We start from the raw sequence: 17,558 nt of genomic DNA, 5'->3' as shown, positions 1-17,558 counted from the left end.
AAAAAAAAAAAACAGCCTGGGAGAAATATTTGCTTTATAAACTCTGACAAAAGGATAACACACCAAATATACAAAAAAAATCCTAAAATTTTAATAAAATAGCATGAAAAATATAAACAAAAATACAAATAAGCAATTTCTTTAAAAATGAAAATAAATCAATAAATATTTTTTTAACCTTTTCAATCACCAGTGCTTAGAATGACATCTTTCAAAAAGAAGATTTTTTTTTAAAGTATGATATATGAAAGTATTAATAACATTGAGTGCTATTTAGGGATTGTGGAAACAATAGTCTTTTACGTTGTTGGAAGTATGACTTGCTACACCATTTTTGGTAATTAATCTGACGTCCTGTAAAATTAAATATGAATACATTTTAATCCAGTAGGCCTATTTATCGGAATGTATTTTACAGATACACTGTATACAAACACACACACCCAATATATGAAAATAAGATAAGTAGTAGAATCTCTGAAAGTTACTGCCCAAGGGACTGTAACTGGTCACTGTATGGAGGTGGTTAACATAAGAACTAGACCTACCGCACTGATAACGTGCACTGGTGCATATCCAGTCTATGAGAATTAGGTCAACTTAAGGAGGTGGTTAATGTAGGGAAGTGGTCAGCTAAGGAAGTTCTATTGCATTATATTTAAAATCTGTGTTTGTATTTGTATTTATCTCTATTCCTATATTTGTGTTTATTCTTGCTTGTAGTATGGAAACAAAGTAAGAAAATGACTGTAAAATTATGGTAGATCTATATCATGAATATTATCATTCTATTAAAATAAATTAGATCAATATTTTGGGGGTTGGGGGATGTTCGTGAAGGAAAAACAATGCAGAATCCCACATACCATGTATATTGCCCAAATATATTTTTGTTATGTTTGTATGAGCAAAAACATCTTGATAACATGTGCCTGCCACACTCATAGCATTGATTCCCTGAGGTAGAAAAGAAATGTAAAGGCGGGAAGAATTATTATCTGTCTCTTTTTATCCTTTTGTGTTGTCTCAATTAAGCAAAGTAAAATCCAACAAAGTTTAAAAAATAATAATTCATCTATTGGAAGGTGCAGTAAATGCTAGCTGAAGTTGGAATAAGAGGTAATTTTTTTCTTTGACTTATTTTCTAGATTTTCTTTAATGTGCTTACATTATGTTAATCATAAAATCAAAGTTAAAGATAGCAATAATTTTAGTTGTTTCAAAAAATGAAAACTCAAATTGTATGTTGTTCAATCTCTACGGATTCATATATTTTAAATAGACTTTGGTGGCTGTGGAATATACAAATGGGTGAAGTTAACTGAAACGGTAACCTTGCAAAATTAGCCAGAAAAGCCCCCAAAAGAAAAAGTGTAAAATTTCTTTCTAATATACTTAGACTATCTATTGCAAACCTATAGTTTATTAAAGCAGCATACAGGATGAGTCATCAGATCAATGGAACAAGTGTATTCTAGAATTTAGAATAAGATAAGAGAAACAATTCAAATAAGTCCCCCCCCCAAAAATGAACTATTTAATCAACGATTTTGGGAAAAGTAGGTAATCATTAGGGAAAAAAAGCTGGAACTCAATTTCATCAACAAGAAATTTTGGAAAAATCAACAATTTAAACAAAAATCATAAAATGTTAATAACCAACAAATAAACATAAATAGAATAACACAGATGTATTAAAAAAGAAAATAATGATGAAAACTATAGGTGAAAAATTGTTACCTCATAGTTATAAAAATGTAAGTAAATATAGAAGATATCAATTTCCTCTCTGGATTTAAAATGATACAATAAAAATTAAAAATCCTTAATTATACCTGGAGTTGATGAAAAAGTGGAGAAGTATATATTTATGCTCTTACAGTGGGAGTGTAAATGGGCACATTTCTGGAGGACACATTGCCAAATTATGTATAAATGTTTTAAATGTGAATAGTTTTTAACAGCAGTTTCATTTTAGAAATTTATCCTGAGGACAGAATCAGAAAAGTATACGTGAAGACGTTCATCTTGGTGTTGTTTATAATAGTGAATTACGGAAACAATCTAAACATCTCTAGTTAGTTAGATTTTTTTAAAAAAATGTCATACACATAAAATACAAATCTTTGCATCAATTATACAGAATGAGGCAGAGCTAAGCTTATTAAAATGGGAAGATATATAGGACATCCTTTTTATTCATAGTTAAAACAAGTCTAAATAGTATCTTTAATGTGAACCTATTCTCAACTAAAAGTTTATTTCATTGTTTTGTTAACTTAAACCATTAAGTTTTGATACAGTTGGAGGAAGCTCTGGTGATAAAAGCCTGCATGATGCTAAGAAAGATCAAGCCATGTTGTTTTAGAAGTTTGTGCTGCTATAACAAAAATAAAAATGTATTCTTTACTGTTCTGGAGACTGGAAAGTCCAAGATCCAGGCACCAGTGCATCTGGTGTCTGGAGATTCCTGGTTTCCATGATGGGGCCTTGCTGCTCGGTCCTCGCATGGCAGAAGGTAGTAGGCAAAATGGAGATGGAAGCTGTGTCCCCCATAGTGAAAAAGCAGAAGAAAATAAACCTGTCCCCCTAATCCCTATTATAGGTGTCCTAATCCCATCCATCAGGCTCTGCCTTCCTGACTTAAAGTCCACATCTCTTCACACTATCACATTGATGATGAAGTTCCGAAATGTGACTTGTGGGACACATCCAAACCACAGCACACCTCTTGACATTAGCACTTCCAAGAACATCACATTTCTGAATCTTACCTATGTCAGTTGCTCGGGCTGGTAGAGGCCTCCGCCACTGGGTGACAAACTTGTACGCGTCCAGCCTGATTTCAATGATATTGTTTAACAAAGCCAAAAGAGGGGCCAGAGGAAAAGCCGCCACAAAGATGGTGGTAAAGCCAAACTGCAAAACTGCAAAAGGAGAGCATTAGGAAGTTAACAGTATCAGCAGGATCGTTGGTTGAGCGCTTCCTTCATGTCAAAGAAAGTGCCTTAGAAAAATTGTCTTTAGGCTCGGCGCCTGTAGCTCAACCGGCTAAGGCGCCAGCCACATACAGAGGTGGCGGGTTCGAATCCCCATTCTGGACCCACCAAACAACAATGAGGGCTGCAACCAAAAAAAAAGTAGCCGGGCATTGTGGCGGGTGCTTGTGGTCTCAGCTACTTGGGAGGCGGAGGCAGGAGACTCGCTTGAGCCCAGGAGTTGGAGGTTGCTGTGAGCTGTGATGCCACAGCACCCTACCCAGGGGGACAGCTTGAGGCTCTGTCTCAAAAAAAAAAAAAAAAAAAATTGTCTTTAATCCTTCCAACATCCCTACAATGCAATTAGGCTTATTTCACTTTAATGTTGAAGAAACTTTAGTTCCTATAAGAGGTAAATTTGCTAAATGGTAGATTGATGATGATGGTAAAACCTGCATCCATTCTCAGGCCTGAAGGAATTCAGATCTGAGTGGATTCAAGGTCTACAGTGCTTTTCCCCCCTGCATGGTGCAGCTTGAGGGAAGAGGAAAAAGGAAAAGGAGGAGGGAAGCAAGAGGCAGAGAAAGGGGAGAGGAAGTGGAAAAAGAGTAGCAAGAAGAGAGGAAGAGAAGATAGAGGAAGGAGAGGAAGAAGCAGGTGGCGGTGGTGGCAGAGAGGAGGAGAGTGCTTGGCTCTGGAAGGGATCAAGAGACCCACTCTCGTCCTCTGTTTTTATAGATGAGAAAAGTGGAACCCACAGAGAAGCCAATGTCAAGGCAACACCCAGTGTTTCTAGTAGCTGGTATGGAAATCCCTATTTTCTTTTCTTTTCTTTCTTTCTTTTTTTAATTAAATCATAGCTGTATGCAACAATGCAATCATGGGGTACAGCATGATGTTTTGACATACAATTTGAGATATTTTCATCAAACTGGTTAACATAGCCTTCATGTCATTTTCCTAGTTGTTATGTCAAGACATCTATATTCTATGTTTAGAAAGATTCACTCGTACCCTTATAAGATAAATCATAGAGGCGATCCCTCCCATCACCCTCCATCCACCCCTCTCCCCACCCCTCCCCAATCCCTATTTTCTTAACATAAATAAGATTCTCAAAGAAGCGAAGTCTCTGACTGGATCTGTGTAAAGATTTGTGTGTGTGTGTGTGTGTGAAAAATAATGATTGTCTTATTTGGGTGGGATGGTATAGTACTTAAAATCGGAATTGATTCAGCTTAATTCTGTTTCTTCAAAATACGGGGTGTCCATAAAGTTCTTGCGCAAGTAAAATTTACAACTATTTAAAGTCCCACACGAACTTTATGGACACCTGGTATTTGCTCAAATGCAAGGTGTTCCACTGTCAGAAAATCTTTCCTTTTGGAGAAATGTTATGGCTCTCAGAGGATGAAATGTGTAAGCCTTCCAGGGCTCTGCTTAACACCACGTTTTAGAATGCTTGGTATTGAAAAAAACAGAGTTGTTCTTTTTTTTTTTTTCAACCAAAGTTTGTGTGCAGTAGGAAAGCGTATTGAGAAGCCCAAGTCATCCCGCACCATGTTCTTTCCTTACCCATTTCTAAGTACTCATCCATCAGTCCGTGAATATTCATAGGCTGCAGATTCCAATCATTTTCCCACTGAGATATGGATGCATCCTGTATTCCCCGCTTGATTTTATGTCGTGACCACCAGTTCTGGATCAACCTATGCCACAGAACAGACCAAGGGCTTTTGAACACCAACTTAAGGATCTGAATTCAACTGACTATGTACTCAGTGAAGAGAAACATGAATTACCCTTGGACGACACTAAGTCTTCCTGGAAATTGAAAGTATTTTGTCTCAACTTGAAAAAACAAAAGGTCTTAAAATGTTTAAAAAGTGAAAAAAAGTCTAAATAACAATTATAAAAACTTTTGAAAAAGTTTAGCATGGAACCCAGGTCTTCCAGAACTCTCTTAGACATCTACATATTTATCTAGAAATTCATCCCCTAATCACTAAAGTGTTCCTTAATATTAATTAGACAAACACTCATTTCTAAGATTCCTGTCTCCCACTCCACTCCCATATAAATACTTAAACATCACTTCTTGACATCAGTTCTTGTGTTAGGTATGAGCTCTTCATTGCTCATACTCCAAATCCTCTAGGTTGTGCTTTTTGAATATGAATAAAATCATGCTCCAGTTTATTATGTAAAAAAAAAAAAAATTGAGCTTTAGACACTATTTTGGAGACCTAGCTTATATTATCCACTCTATGAAGTATTAGCTGTGTGATTTTTAGTAAGTCCTTTTACCTCTCTAAGTTTACAGTTTTGGGGTTTTTTTTTTTTTTGGCCAGGGCTGGGTTTGAACCCGCCACCTCTGGTATATGGGGCCGGCGCCCTACTTATTGAGATACAGGCACCACCCTACCTCTGTAAGTTTATAACATGAGTTTTGAATGTTAGTGATTACATTCTGCTACCATACTGAATAGTAATTGCCAGGCCATGAATAAATCTGTATTTATAAGTCCGTCTCTCAGACCTGGAAAGAAAGTGACGATTTTTTTCCTAGCCCAGGAGCAGTCTTGAAATTATGACTCAAAAATATCCTGGTACACATGCAATGTGGATTTCTGGGTATTACAATATTTAAGAGTCTGATGAAAGTTACCTCTAGGATGTGCTAAATATCACAGAACTTGGTAAACCATACCCAACTCTCAATTTGAATGAATCATGAACCTAAAGCCTCAGGTGGCAACTGGAAGAACAACCCTAGTTATGGACTAAACTGCCAGGAGGTGCCTCCGAGCACACCTCGTGGAGGTTGCCTCTGGAGCCTCATGAAGATGAACCAGGAGCTGGAGGTTGAAGCGGAGGCAGCTATGCTTGCTTCCGTCATATTTATTTTGGTTCTGCTTCAATTTTACTTGAAGAAAGAGAATTGTGGGTTGCAAGTTAGAAAACCATTTTTTTAAATGACTGGCGTAGTCCTGCTAAATTTTCTTCAACAAAGCCTTTGCCTACATATTGGAAAAACATCAGCAGGATGTCCCTACAGGCCATGTTGCCCTTAGGAGTTAATGTATGTTTACCAAGCTAATGCCTTGGTCAAGGCCATAGTGAAGAAGTGCTGACTGAAGTACCAGGAATGTACATTATTCCATGGGTAATGGTAACAAAAAGAATCATTCCTTTTTTTTTTTTTTCTTTTAGATAGTACACTGACTACCACACCATCTTGATGGTACTTGTTAAGTACTCACTATGTTCTATCCTGTGCTAAGCATTTGATACTTAATTTCCTCAGGTACTTTCAAATGATGTTTCCCAAACCGTATGTTTCAAACAGGTGAGCCAAGGACAGATAGGAGTTTAAATGATGGACCAGGCTCTGTCATGTTCCATCTTTCAGAAGAAATTTGCTTTGACCAGTTTTGAATATTGAAGATAAGTATAAACACCTCCTTACAAAAAGGGTCAGGGTGTGACAATTATTTTAAAGGTTTAAAAATACTTTGGGTCATCTCATGTAATCTTCTATTTTATAAATAAGAATAAATGTCTCAGAGAGGCCAAGGATTGTAAGCAAATTTAGCAAGGAACAGAGAAGGAATCTTAACCATGTCTGGGTAAATCCATTATCCATGTCTGTAACTAACACAACACTTAAAAGCAGATTCAGGGTTAATATCTCTTGCCCAACCCCCAGATCTCTGCTCAGAAAAGTTCTGACAAAATTTGTAGGCCTACAAGAAAAAAAAAATCAGAGTATAATTTGATGACGACATCTAATCTATTTATAACATCAGCCAATTAAGGAGCTCTTCCTCCACAATGAGGCAATCAACCAAAATCGTTATGTTTGTAACCTGTAGTTGATTAGTCCTCTAAGCCTCAATATCACATCATTTAAAATACCCTGTATTGACTATAGTTTTTGAAGGAAAGTACATTTTAATACATGGGAAAGTGAGCACTTAGTATTTCAGTCAGCATTTCACAGATAGTTTAAAACTTCTCTAAAAGGACAAAACCCAAATTCTATTGCATTGATGTTACCACAACCAATCCCAGTCTAATGATTTTCTTTCTTTAGTTGTAACAAAGACTACAAGACCTCCAATCCTTGGATTTTATCTTCGTTTTGTTCTTTGGGGAGGAATAGAGGCTCTTTTTATTAAACAATAACCTCTGTCATTAACACCACCACCTTGGTCTGCTGATAACAAAAGAAACCAGAAAATTATTTTTGTCCTCCAGAACCTATATAGCAAATAATGTTCTAAAAATACCATCAGGTGTCATAACGCATTGGACAAGTTACTCTACATCCATTATTTCCTTTAATATTTACAGTTATTCTGTTTTTTATTTTTTTGAATTGCTTAAGCAATTCTCTTGTCTTAGCCTCCCAAGTAGCTGGGACTACAGGTGCCCACCACAACGCCTGACTATTTACAGTTATTCTTTTTTTCTTTTTGAGACCAAGCCTCAAGCTGTCACCCTAGGTAGAGTGCTGTGGCATCACAGCTCACAGAAACCTCCAATTCCTGGGCTCAAGCAAGTCTCCTGCCTCAGCCTCCCAAGTAGCTGGGACTACAGGTGCCCACCACAATGCCTGGCTATTTTATGGTTGCAGCCATCACTGTTTGGCGGGCCCAGGCTGGATTCAAACCCGCCAGCTCAGGTGTATGTGGCTGGCGCCTTAGCCGCTTGAGCCACAGGTGCTGAGCCTATTTACAGTTATTCTTGAGGTAGATATAACCATTGATCTCTCTTTATTGATGTGAAAACAGATTCAGAAAGGTTTAATTTCTACATGGTCACACACTTACTTTGAATCAGTGTGGAAACTAACTCCTCACCTCTCTGGTTTCCAAGGACACGTCTAAAGCACTGTTCTCACTACCTCTATCCTCCTTTGTAACTACACATAAGGCAAATTTAAATACAGTGTGCTCACGGGTATCCCAATTCCATGAAGTTGTTCCATATTTGCTTCAAAAACATGATGACACCCATCTGGAGGCAGAGATCTATCAAACAGCCACTAGGATGACACTGAAACAGAACAGAGGAGCAATAATGGTATCACTCTTCTCCCCAGCGTCTCGAACCTCCCTCCCTTTACAGCGTACAGTGAATTCTAAAGCTGGATTATAGTGTCACATGCGTAAAGAAAAGAAAAACAAGAAAGAAATAGCAAGTATAAGGACACTAGCTGGGAACTTTTCATTAACTATAATAAAATATTCATTGATATTTTAAGAGCAATAACAACAAATTTAACTCTGAATTTGCACTTAGTCTCTGACAACATCTGTGTTAGTTATGATCACATTTAATGAACACTATGGAATACTATATAGCCATCAATGGGCTGGATAATAGAAAAATAATACTGTGGCACAATGTTTATATATTTTTTTTTATTAAATCATAGCCGTGTACATCAATGCAATCGTGGGGTACAATGTGCTGGTTTTACATACAATTTGAAATATTTTCATCAAACTGGTTAACATAGCCTTCACAGCATTTTCTTAGTTATTGTGTTAAGACATTTATATTCTACGTTTAGTAAATTTCACATGTACCCTTGTAGGATGCACCATAGGTGTGGTCCCACCGATTACCCTCCCTCCACCCATCCATAATATATTGTTTTAAATAAAATTTTTATTTGAATGTAATGTTAGATGTATTGAAAACCTGTGAACAGTGTGAGAGTTACATACACTGCTCATCTAATTCTTGGCTTTGTTTCTTACACTACCGTGGTTTATCTGACAAAGCTAAGAAAAGGACATTAGTATACGGCAATGAACTAGACCCCAAATCTATCTGAATTTCACCAGTTTTCCTCGCTCTGGCCAGGATCCAACCCAGCACACCCCATTGCACTTTTTTTTCCTACCTCTTTCTTTCTTCTTTATTTTTATTTTATTTTTTTTGCAGTGTTGGCCAGGGCTGGGTTTGAACCTGCCATATGGGGCCGGCACCCTATTCCTTTGAGCCATAGGTGCCGCCTGATTGCACTTGTTTTTCACATGTGCCTAGTCTCCTCTGGTCTGGACAGTTTTGTGCAGTTGATCATAACCTTAACAGAGCATCTGGGTGGGTATTGTATGGGATGTCTCCCAGGATGGCTTTGCCCATGATGAGCCTGGGGCTACAAGTTTTGGGGAAGCCAACCACGAAAGAGAAGTGCCATTTTCTTCACATCCTAACAGAGCTGCAGGAGAGTCACATGACAGCTCTTGCTGATGCCAACTGTCCCCCTTTGATTAATGGGGTCCTTTCCAGGCTTTTCCACTGAAAAGTTACTAAATCTTTCTTTTTCTCTCTAGCAACTAAGCCTAGTTCATTCTCAAGACAATGAGGGGGTTTAAACTCTACCTCCTGGAGGGAAAGTTATCTATATATTATATTGTAATATAATATATTATTCTGATAAATGCATATCACAAAATGGTTTGTCAGCACTAATAAGTATTGATGACAATTTCACCGTTTCCATGCTCCTCCTATTTTCAATATGCTGGTATTACAAACCCACACAAACAAGAAGGTGATGTCTGTGAAAATTGCAACCAATGTGTTTCACTTGAAAACTGCACTTCAGAACACATTTGGGTGGGGAAGGGTGGGTCTGTTTCTCTAGAAATGAGTTCACGTTCTGCTCATAAGGATAATATCGTCTCTATCGCTTTGATCCACAGATTCTATTTCTGCCCAATCTTACTCGTGGGACTTCAAAGGAAACAAATAATTAGGACACAAAGAGCCTGCTTTTCCTGTTCCAGCCTAGTGACTTAAGACTCCCTAATCTGAACCAGGGAGAGGGTTTGCCAGGGGTCATAATTATTGCATGGAGAGGACTAAATTCTCTCATCTAACCGTGTAGTTTTTTTCTAGGATTTATTTAGGACCCCCTGACCTCTGTCACATATATCCAATAAATGGATTAATTAAGATGTCTGAGGGAGAAAATCACTAAGTGACAGGGGCAGATCAGAGATTATTGATCATCGCCCCAGCTGAATCTCTTCATTATGTAGAGAGACTCAGAGGCAAACTGACTTGCCCAAGGTCACACAGTGTTGACTGGGCTGTGGGAATGAAAAACCCTGTCCCCTGCACACTCATGTACTGCTCTTTTCTATCACGCTGAAGATGGGTTCTGCTTACCAATGTGTTCCTCACCCGAAAAGTGTGGTTGTAGCGGAAGCATACTCTCATACACGACGGCAATAAGAAGGTGAGAGTCAGACTGTGTTATTTCCTACAAAAAGTAGGCCAAAGTGGGAAGGCTGGAGGTAAGCCATTTATAGTTTTCTGGAAATTAATCCTTGATGACTTTGTGACTTAAAGGGATCTAAAATTTTTAGGAGTCTGCCTCTTCATGTAATGATGGTCTTGAGCTAAAGGCAGTCCTTCAATAATCTAAAATTTGTTTGGTGAAAGAGCAGGGCCTAGAATGTATACAGGGGCACGGATGAGGATACAGAAGGCCCAGGCAGGAATTGATTCCAACTGCACCACTGAAAATCATACAACCACAGACTAGCCCAAACTGGGTGCTTGCACATATTTTTCTTATTTATATTATGTAAGAGCCTGGTGTACTGGGTGTTCATATACCTACTGTGATCATGATGAAGCTAAGTAGCAGGCAGAACTATGAGACACCAATACCCACATCCCTTCACTTCACCCACTTCAGTCTGCTGACTATAAATCCAGCTTACAGGTGTGTGAGCCTGCATTCAGAGCGCAACCTCTCGACAGAGTACATTTTCATCATGTCCTTGTTTTCCCGTGCGCTATACCAATGGTGGCTGAAAAGTACAGTACTCAGAGCACAGACTCTGAAGCTACATTGCCAAGGTTTGATCACTACTTCATCAGTTTGTAACTATATCTGTATAACTGCGGGTAAATTACATAATTTCTCTGTGCCTTTATTTCCTCATCTGTAAAATGGGTATAAAAGAACTGTGAGTATTAAACGCATTAATATATGTAGAGCACTTAGAAACAATGGCTGGAATGTGCTAGCAATGTGGTCTGCTAGCTAGCTGTTAGCTATTGTGTTAGCTATTATTTAAAACTTTTTATATTGAATTTACATAAAATACTAATGTGAGATGTTACATAGTTATAGTATGAGATTCACAAGGGCAGGATAGCCAGTTCATAAATGTTCTCAACCAAAGTAAAGCACTTTATTTTTAAAAATAAGGGCTGTCATTACTTATGCCCAGTATTTCACTTTGTACAATTCAATTTAACCCATCAATCACCAGTATGGAGATAGATTTTCTTATCACTAGTTTACAAAAGATAGAATGAAGATTTATAGATCTTTAGATCATAACATCTTGGTGGGCAGGATCAGAATATACACTGTCAGACTCTAAAGGCAAAAAGTTTATTATGTTTCATAGGTAGGTCCTATTGTTCAAGACAATTAACATCATTAAGGAGGACAAGAAATTTATTTTTACTCCTTATATTGCCCAGCAGGAGGCTTTGCAGAGAGTCTATGTTAAGAAGTGCTTTTTATATGAATAAATTTTGAGAGTCAATATTATCATTCATTATGTGTACTTTTTATATCTTCTCTTCTAGATAGCTATATCTAGCATTTCTAGGTTCTATCACAAATTCACACTATACATTTTACTACTTTTTTCCAAAATAACATTTTGTTAAAAAATATGGCCACCACATGTCTCATATGTATTATGGAATGTGTCTATCAAATATTATGAAATATTTTTCCTGACATCAGTACTATAATTATTTTTTCTAGGGTTTTTCAAAGATAAATCATGAATTCTAAGAATTTCACAGTTAAGAATAAGAACAACTAGGGCGGCGCCTATAGTTGAAAGGAGTAGGGCGCCAGCCCCATATGCTGGAGGTGGTGTGTTCAAACCCAGCCCTAGCCAAAAACTGCAAAAAAAAAAAAAAAAAAAAAAAAGAATAAGAACATCTAATCAACAAAATTATTACTGGAAGCATCCCTTAAAATGGTATCAATATGTGAACAGATTTGGCTGGAACCACTCTGTTCCCAACTCTACCCTTGCTAATACCAGCTGAACATTTCTAAAAAAAATAAGTAAGTCTTGTGGATGGCGCCTGTGGCTCAAAGGAGTAGGGCGCCAATCCCATATGCTAGAGGTAGTGGGTTCAAACCCAGCCCTGGCCAAAAAAAAAAAATAAAAAAGTAAGCCTTGGATCCCCAACTGGGGAAATGATCAGCCTTTTAGCAGATACAGTTATAATTCAGGGCCATGAAAGAACACTTTAAATTAGATCTGAGGACTTGCAGATAGCCCCAGGATTATGAAAGGCCTTTGTCTTTGGCAAATAGATGAACGTTGTGGTAGTGGTAGAGACAGGCACCAATAAATATTGGTAACACAGGTGCCTACCACACTCATAGTACTCTGTTAATTGTGTTAAGTAAATCACCTCTTATTGTAAATAACTTGGCAACCTAAGTATCACTATTGCCAGTTTCTAATGAGGAAATAGATATTCAGAGAGATTAAATTAAGGACAAAGAATTATGAAGTAGCTAGGCTAGTTAGAATTTGAGCTTAGTTTGACTATAAAGCATATATTGGTAGGAAGTGTTAGGTTTTATCCACATATTCCAATCAACTTCTAGAATCCTTGGGAGACAAACTAATGGAGGCCTCCTGTCAGTTTGGAGGGGCTTTTAAAACATGGTGTGAAATTAGTCAATCCCCGTTCTTAGGGAATCTTTCCTTTGCCTCTCTCTAAATTATGATCTACTAATGCTACCAGGTATTAAACTGATTTTTATATTAAAATAATTAAAACATTTTGAACTAGGGAAGAAATAGACATTTGACAATGAGACACAACAGAGTGCACAAACAGACAGAAGTCTGAGACAGACGTACCATATGACAGATACGAACTACCATGTTGCTGAGTGAAAAGGTGTATTTTTATTCAATGTGTGGCTTCCATTTGAGGAAAAGAAAACACTTGATTACTCTTTATACCAAAATAAACTCTTAATGGACCAAAGATACCAATATTTAAAAATTAACATGCATAAAAATAGATTTTTTAATTTCTAGAAGTGAGAACACATTTTTGGCTATTAGGCTGGTAAAAATTAAAGTGTTTCCATTGGCAAAAGTCTGAGGAAGCAGGCTCATTCTCTGCAGGTTGAGGTTGATATATTGAAGGTCGATTTCTCAATCTCAGCAAGAATAGACAATCTTGTAACCCAGATATACTATTCCCAGATATTTTATTCCATATAGTATCCATATTATAAATAGATAAAGAAATATGAACCTTAGGCAGATTACCTATATTTTATACTACATATATTAGTGTCTCAAATAAGATTTCTTTTAGACCAAAGTTTTCCTGTCTACAAGGAAATCTAACATACTTAGAAGTTTGAAAACCCAAACAGTAAATAATAATAATGATTTCCAAGAAGGGGAAAATTACTGGGGCTAAATTTCTGAGGTTTGTGAATGAAAAGAAATAGATATGATTAAAAAAATAAAGAGAACTGAGGTCAGAATCTTGGACTCTGACCTTCAGAAAGATGGTGACCTTTTGAAAACATGCAGTTGCCTCCTTTCGGAACCCAGAGGCACAATTCCCTACCAAAAAATAATGTGTCTTCAAAATACACAGATGTCACTGAACTTGGCCTTCTGTCTCCAGCCCCCTTTTGTCCCATGGTCACTGGGCCATATCCACCCGCATTCCGACATCCACCCTCATAAAGTTACTTACTTCCTCCAGTCTCCATCGATCAAAAAGTTTATTGTACTTTCCTGGGTGGCCTACAAATCTATAAAAGACATTTTAATTCATTAGCATTTCAGTGGGATGATTAAAGAACACCTACTAATGCATCATAACAAGGGCATGTGTGGGTAGACATAATGCTCACTGGTGCAATTTGTCCCCAAAAAGTTTGCCTTTTGCTATGCTTAGACAACATCAAAGCACCTGACTTAAAAAGGAAAGCCTGATGCGTGAAATCAGTACTAATGGGTCAAGAAAGGACAAACACTTTCACATGTAGAATTCTAATGTCGTGAAGACTGAGTTAATGAATATTAAGAGAATGTGCTGAATTGGTTTGAGAAGTTTCTAACTGCAGTATGTTTCCATTGCACTGGATGGAGTGTTTAGCATAAGGTAAACGAGTACCATCAGTTTAATAAAAATAGTTCTTAAAAAATATTTTGCAACAAAGCTGGGGAAAAAAGTTAAAATGATGGGTAGAAGAGGTTTCCACACAATGGAACTGTAACCTAAGGTTACACAAAAATCCTTTTCTTCCTTCACAAAACCATTATGCATGATTGTAGTCATAATGCAACTCAAATGTGTCACATAGGTTCTATTTCTTTTTTGCGTGTGTCAACTTTAATTGGTGGTGGATGCCAAAAGTCATCTGAGTGAGAACACACGTGAACACTGATTAGCACCATCTTCCAAGGCAAGGGACAAGAATTTGCCACCTCCATTGGCAATGGAATGTTGACTGTTGCAAAGATAATTTATATTAGTTGACTTACCTCCCCAGAAAGAAAGCAATGTAGAAAATAGAACTGTTTAAGTTGACAAACTGGAAGAGGAACATCTTTAAGGCAAAGCTGTTTTCCCATTCAGATTCTGTCCGTGGATATTCTGAAAGAAGCATAGGGTATATTCACATAGATGAGGTGAGTGGTAAGAACTCTGCACAAGGACTCAGAAGCCCCATGTTCAGGTTGTACTAATTCTGTGAGGCACTTAGTGTTTCTGAGTTCTACTGTGTGTATTTTAAATGTAAATGATAGGACTGTGAAAGGATTTAATAAAGTAATTTTTAGGTATTTTTTTCTGCTATTGTCATTTGGAGGTAACCATAAATATTGGATCAATCTTTTACCAAACTGGCTGTGCTCAGTATAGTGGCCTAAATTGTCCACAAAATTATATGATGAATAAATATTTTGTGTGAAGCAGAATGGTAAGGAGAAAAGAGGGCTGCATCATTCAGAAGAGATGAGTTCTCTTTGCAGCCTTATACCTAACTTGCAGGTCATCAGGCAGGGCTCTTCATATTTTTTTATAATCATTTAGTCGTCTGTAAAATGAGGGATTTAGACAGATGATTTCTATGAATTCTGTCAACTCTTACACCTTGCCTTATACAAAGGAAAAAAATAAAAAATAAAACAAAAGGTATTATGTAAAGTGGTAATCATGGTTCCTACCTCATATCCAAATAAATGATAAAAAAATATGCACATCTAATATATGTTTTCATGTAATTATATAATTTCAGAAAGAAAATAGATAGGATCTGATTTAAGGAAAACCTGGAACAATCATATGCATGAGCCCAAATAGGTCATGAGGAACTCCAAGTCCAAAGGTGGTGGGTACCAAAATCGTAGGGACCTGTGGGCTGGTGCACCTTAGTAACAGACAGTAAGAAGAAGTCTCTACAAGGTGTGATACATTTTGCTTTCACTGTTTCCTTCTAGTCTATGAAATTAGTTCTTTTATTTCTTTAACACCAAACATTTAGGAAAAAGGAATGTGGATTTGAAAAAAACATTTTTAGTATGTAGATTGTTTTTGTTCCTCCATTTCCAATTTTATTGCATTATGATCCCCAAATGTGTCCTGTGTGATTTCTGCTTTGGAGCAATAAGGTGTAATGTGGTTAGTGGTCCAACAGCATGGACAGGTTTTGTCAATGTATCAGGCTTTTGAAAATAATATTTGACTTTCTTTTGAGCATACAGTGTATAAATATTACAAGAAGATTGTCAGGTAGTCAAATACTCTATCTCCTTATATTTTGAATATGTCTTTGTCAATTTTTTATATTTCTATCATTTTTGCTTTATATATGTTGAAGTGTTCTTAAGAAAAGCATAAAGGTCATCACTATTATTCTGAGATAGTAGTGCATTTATCAATATGAAATAACCCTCTGTCCTCATGAATTACATTTTAAATCCTTATTTTCCTAATCCTAACATAGTTATATCTGATTTGATTACTATTCTTTTCTTGATATATGTGCTCTTATTCCTCAACTGTCAATCATTTTCACCTTTTTGGATTTAGCTGTATTTATTTTTATCATCATATAGTTAAATTTTATTTTTTTGAAGTTCAATCTGAGTCCTAGTCATCCAATGGCAATTAGTCATATAAATAATTAATAGCTGGTTGGATAGATTTGAAGATGGATACAAAACAATTTGTATTTGTAACAAAATCTATTTTAATTCCTATTTACTGATTTATCTTTTCCCCTCCTATGTTTTGTTACATTGATCATGATTCCCAATATTCCATTTATTTTCTGAATGCATAGAAATATATTGTCATATACAAAAATAAATGTTTTGGTCTTTCATGCAAGGCAACTAAAAGAGCAATAAAATAAACTAAAATAAAGTAAAATGAAAGAATAAAAATAATAAAATTTAACAGTCTTCAATAAAGTAGAGATGTTTCTCAAAGATATAGATAATATTTTATTTTATTATTATTATTATTATTTTTGAGACAGAGCCTCAAGCTGTCCCCCTGGGTAGAGTGCCATGGCATCACAGCTCACAGCAACCTCCAACTACTGGGCTCAAGCGAGTCTCCTGCCTCTGCCTCCCAAATAGCTGGGACTACAGGTGCTACAATGCCCAGCTATTTTTTGGTTGCAGCCATCATTGTTGTTTGGCGGGCCCAGGCTGGATTGAACCTACCAGCTCAGGTGTATGTGGCTGGCGCTTTAGTCACTGGAGCCACAGGCATCAAGCCCAATATAGATAATATTAATCAATATTTATTAAGTCTAGTCAAGGAAAAAAAAAGAGAACATTCCACCCTAAATAGAAAACAAGTGAATGTATAAAAACCACACTGATGAGATTAAATATTACTCAACATTCTATGAATAATTTTTTGTTGATATAACTGTTAAAACAGACTCTATGACAAATTTCTAGGCACATATAACTTTAAAAATTTGGCTTAAAAATAAGTAGGCAAACTTTAAAAACCTAGTAAACTTTAACTCAAGAAAAAAAAATTTAAAGATCTACCTGTAAACAACCTCATGCTGAGATAGTTACATGGTTTATTAATTATACAAAGCTCTAATTAAGTAACGAATTTGCATTTGTATGAAATGTTTCAGAAAATATAAAATAACGAAAAGCAATTCAACTCACTTTGTGAGATTAACATAATACTGACATAAAGCAGCCTAGCATGACAAGAATAATCCAAGAAAACTATAACTCTCTTTTATTTATAAATTTACCACAAAACATGTAAGTAAAACAGTAGCAGATTAAGCTCAATAATGTACTAAAAGAAACAAAAAATACATGTTGACAACCCCAGAAGCCTAAGACTAAATGGCGTCAAGGTCTAAGAACCTAGCATTAAGGGGCAGAGAGGTTTGGTTAATACAGGACAAAGTGGTTAGGCCTCTAACAAACCAGAGTATGTCATTCCCTAAATGCTTCTCAATCAGTTTTTATAAAACTG

The 17,558-nt window shown here is 36.5% G+C and overlaps 1 protein-coding gene across 1 annotated transcript in view; it reads right to left on the bottom strand.

The window, feature by feature from the left end:
* The window catches only part of ANO3 (anoctamin 3), a 413,466-nt gene that overhangs the window by 10,816 nt on the left and 385,092 nt on the right, over positions 1 to 17,558 (bottom strand). The window contains 5 exon segments of the mRNA XM_003781189.2: positions 2,775 to 2,927; positions 4,554 to 4,687; positions 7,942 to 8,039; positions 13,785 to 13,842; positions 14,579 to 14,690. Of these exon segments, the coding sequence (XP_003781237.2) occupies positions 2,775 to 2,927; positions 4,554 to 4,687; positions 7,942 to 8,039; positions 13,785 to 13,842; positions 14,579 to 14,690 (555 nt within the window).

This window comes from Otolemur garnettii, unplaced genomic scaffold, assembly GCF_000181295.1.
Source record: "Otolemur garnettii isolate 467f Iridium unplaced genomic scaffold, OtoGar3 scaffold00001, whole genome shotgun sequence".
NCBI classification, from domain to species: Eukaryota; Metazoa; Chordata; class Mammalia; order Primates; family Galagidae; genus Otolemur; species Otolemur garnettii.
The sequence above is the reverse complement of the archived record's forward strand: the minus strand, read 5'-3'. Positions and strand labels throughout refer to the sequence as shown.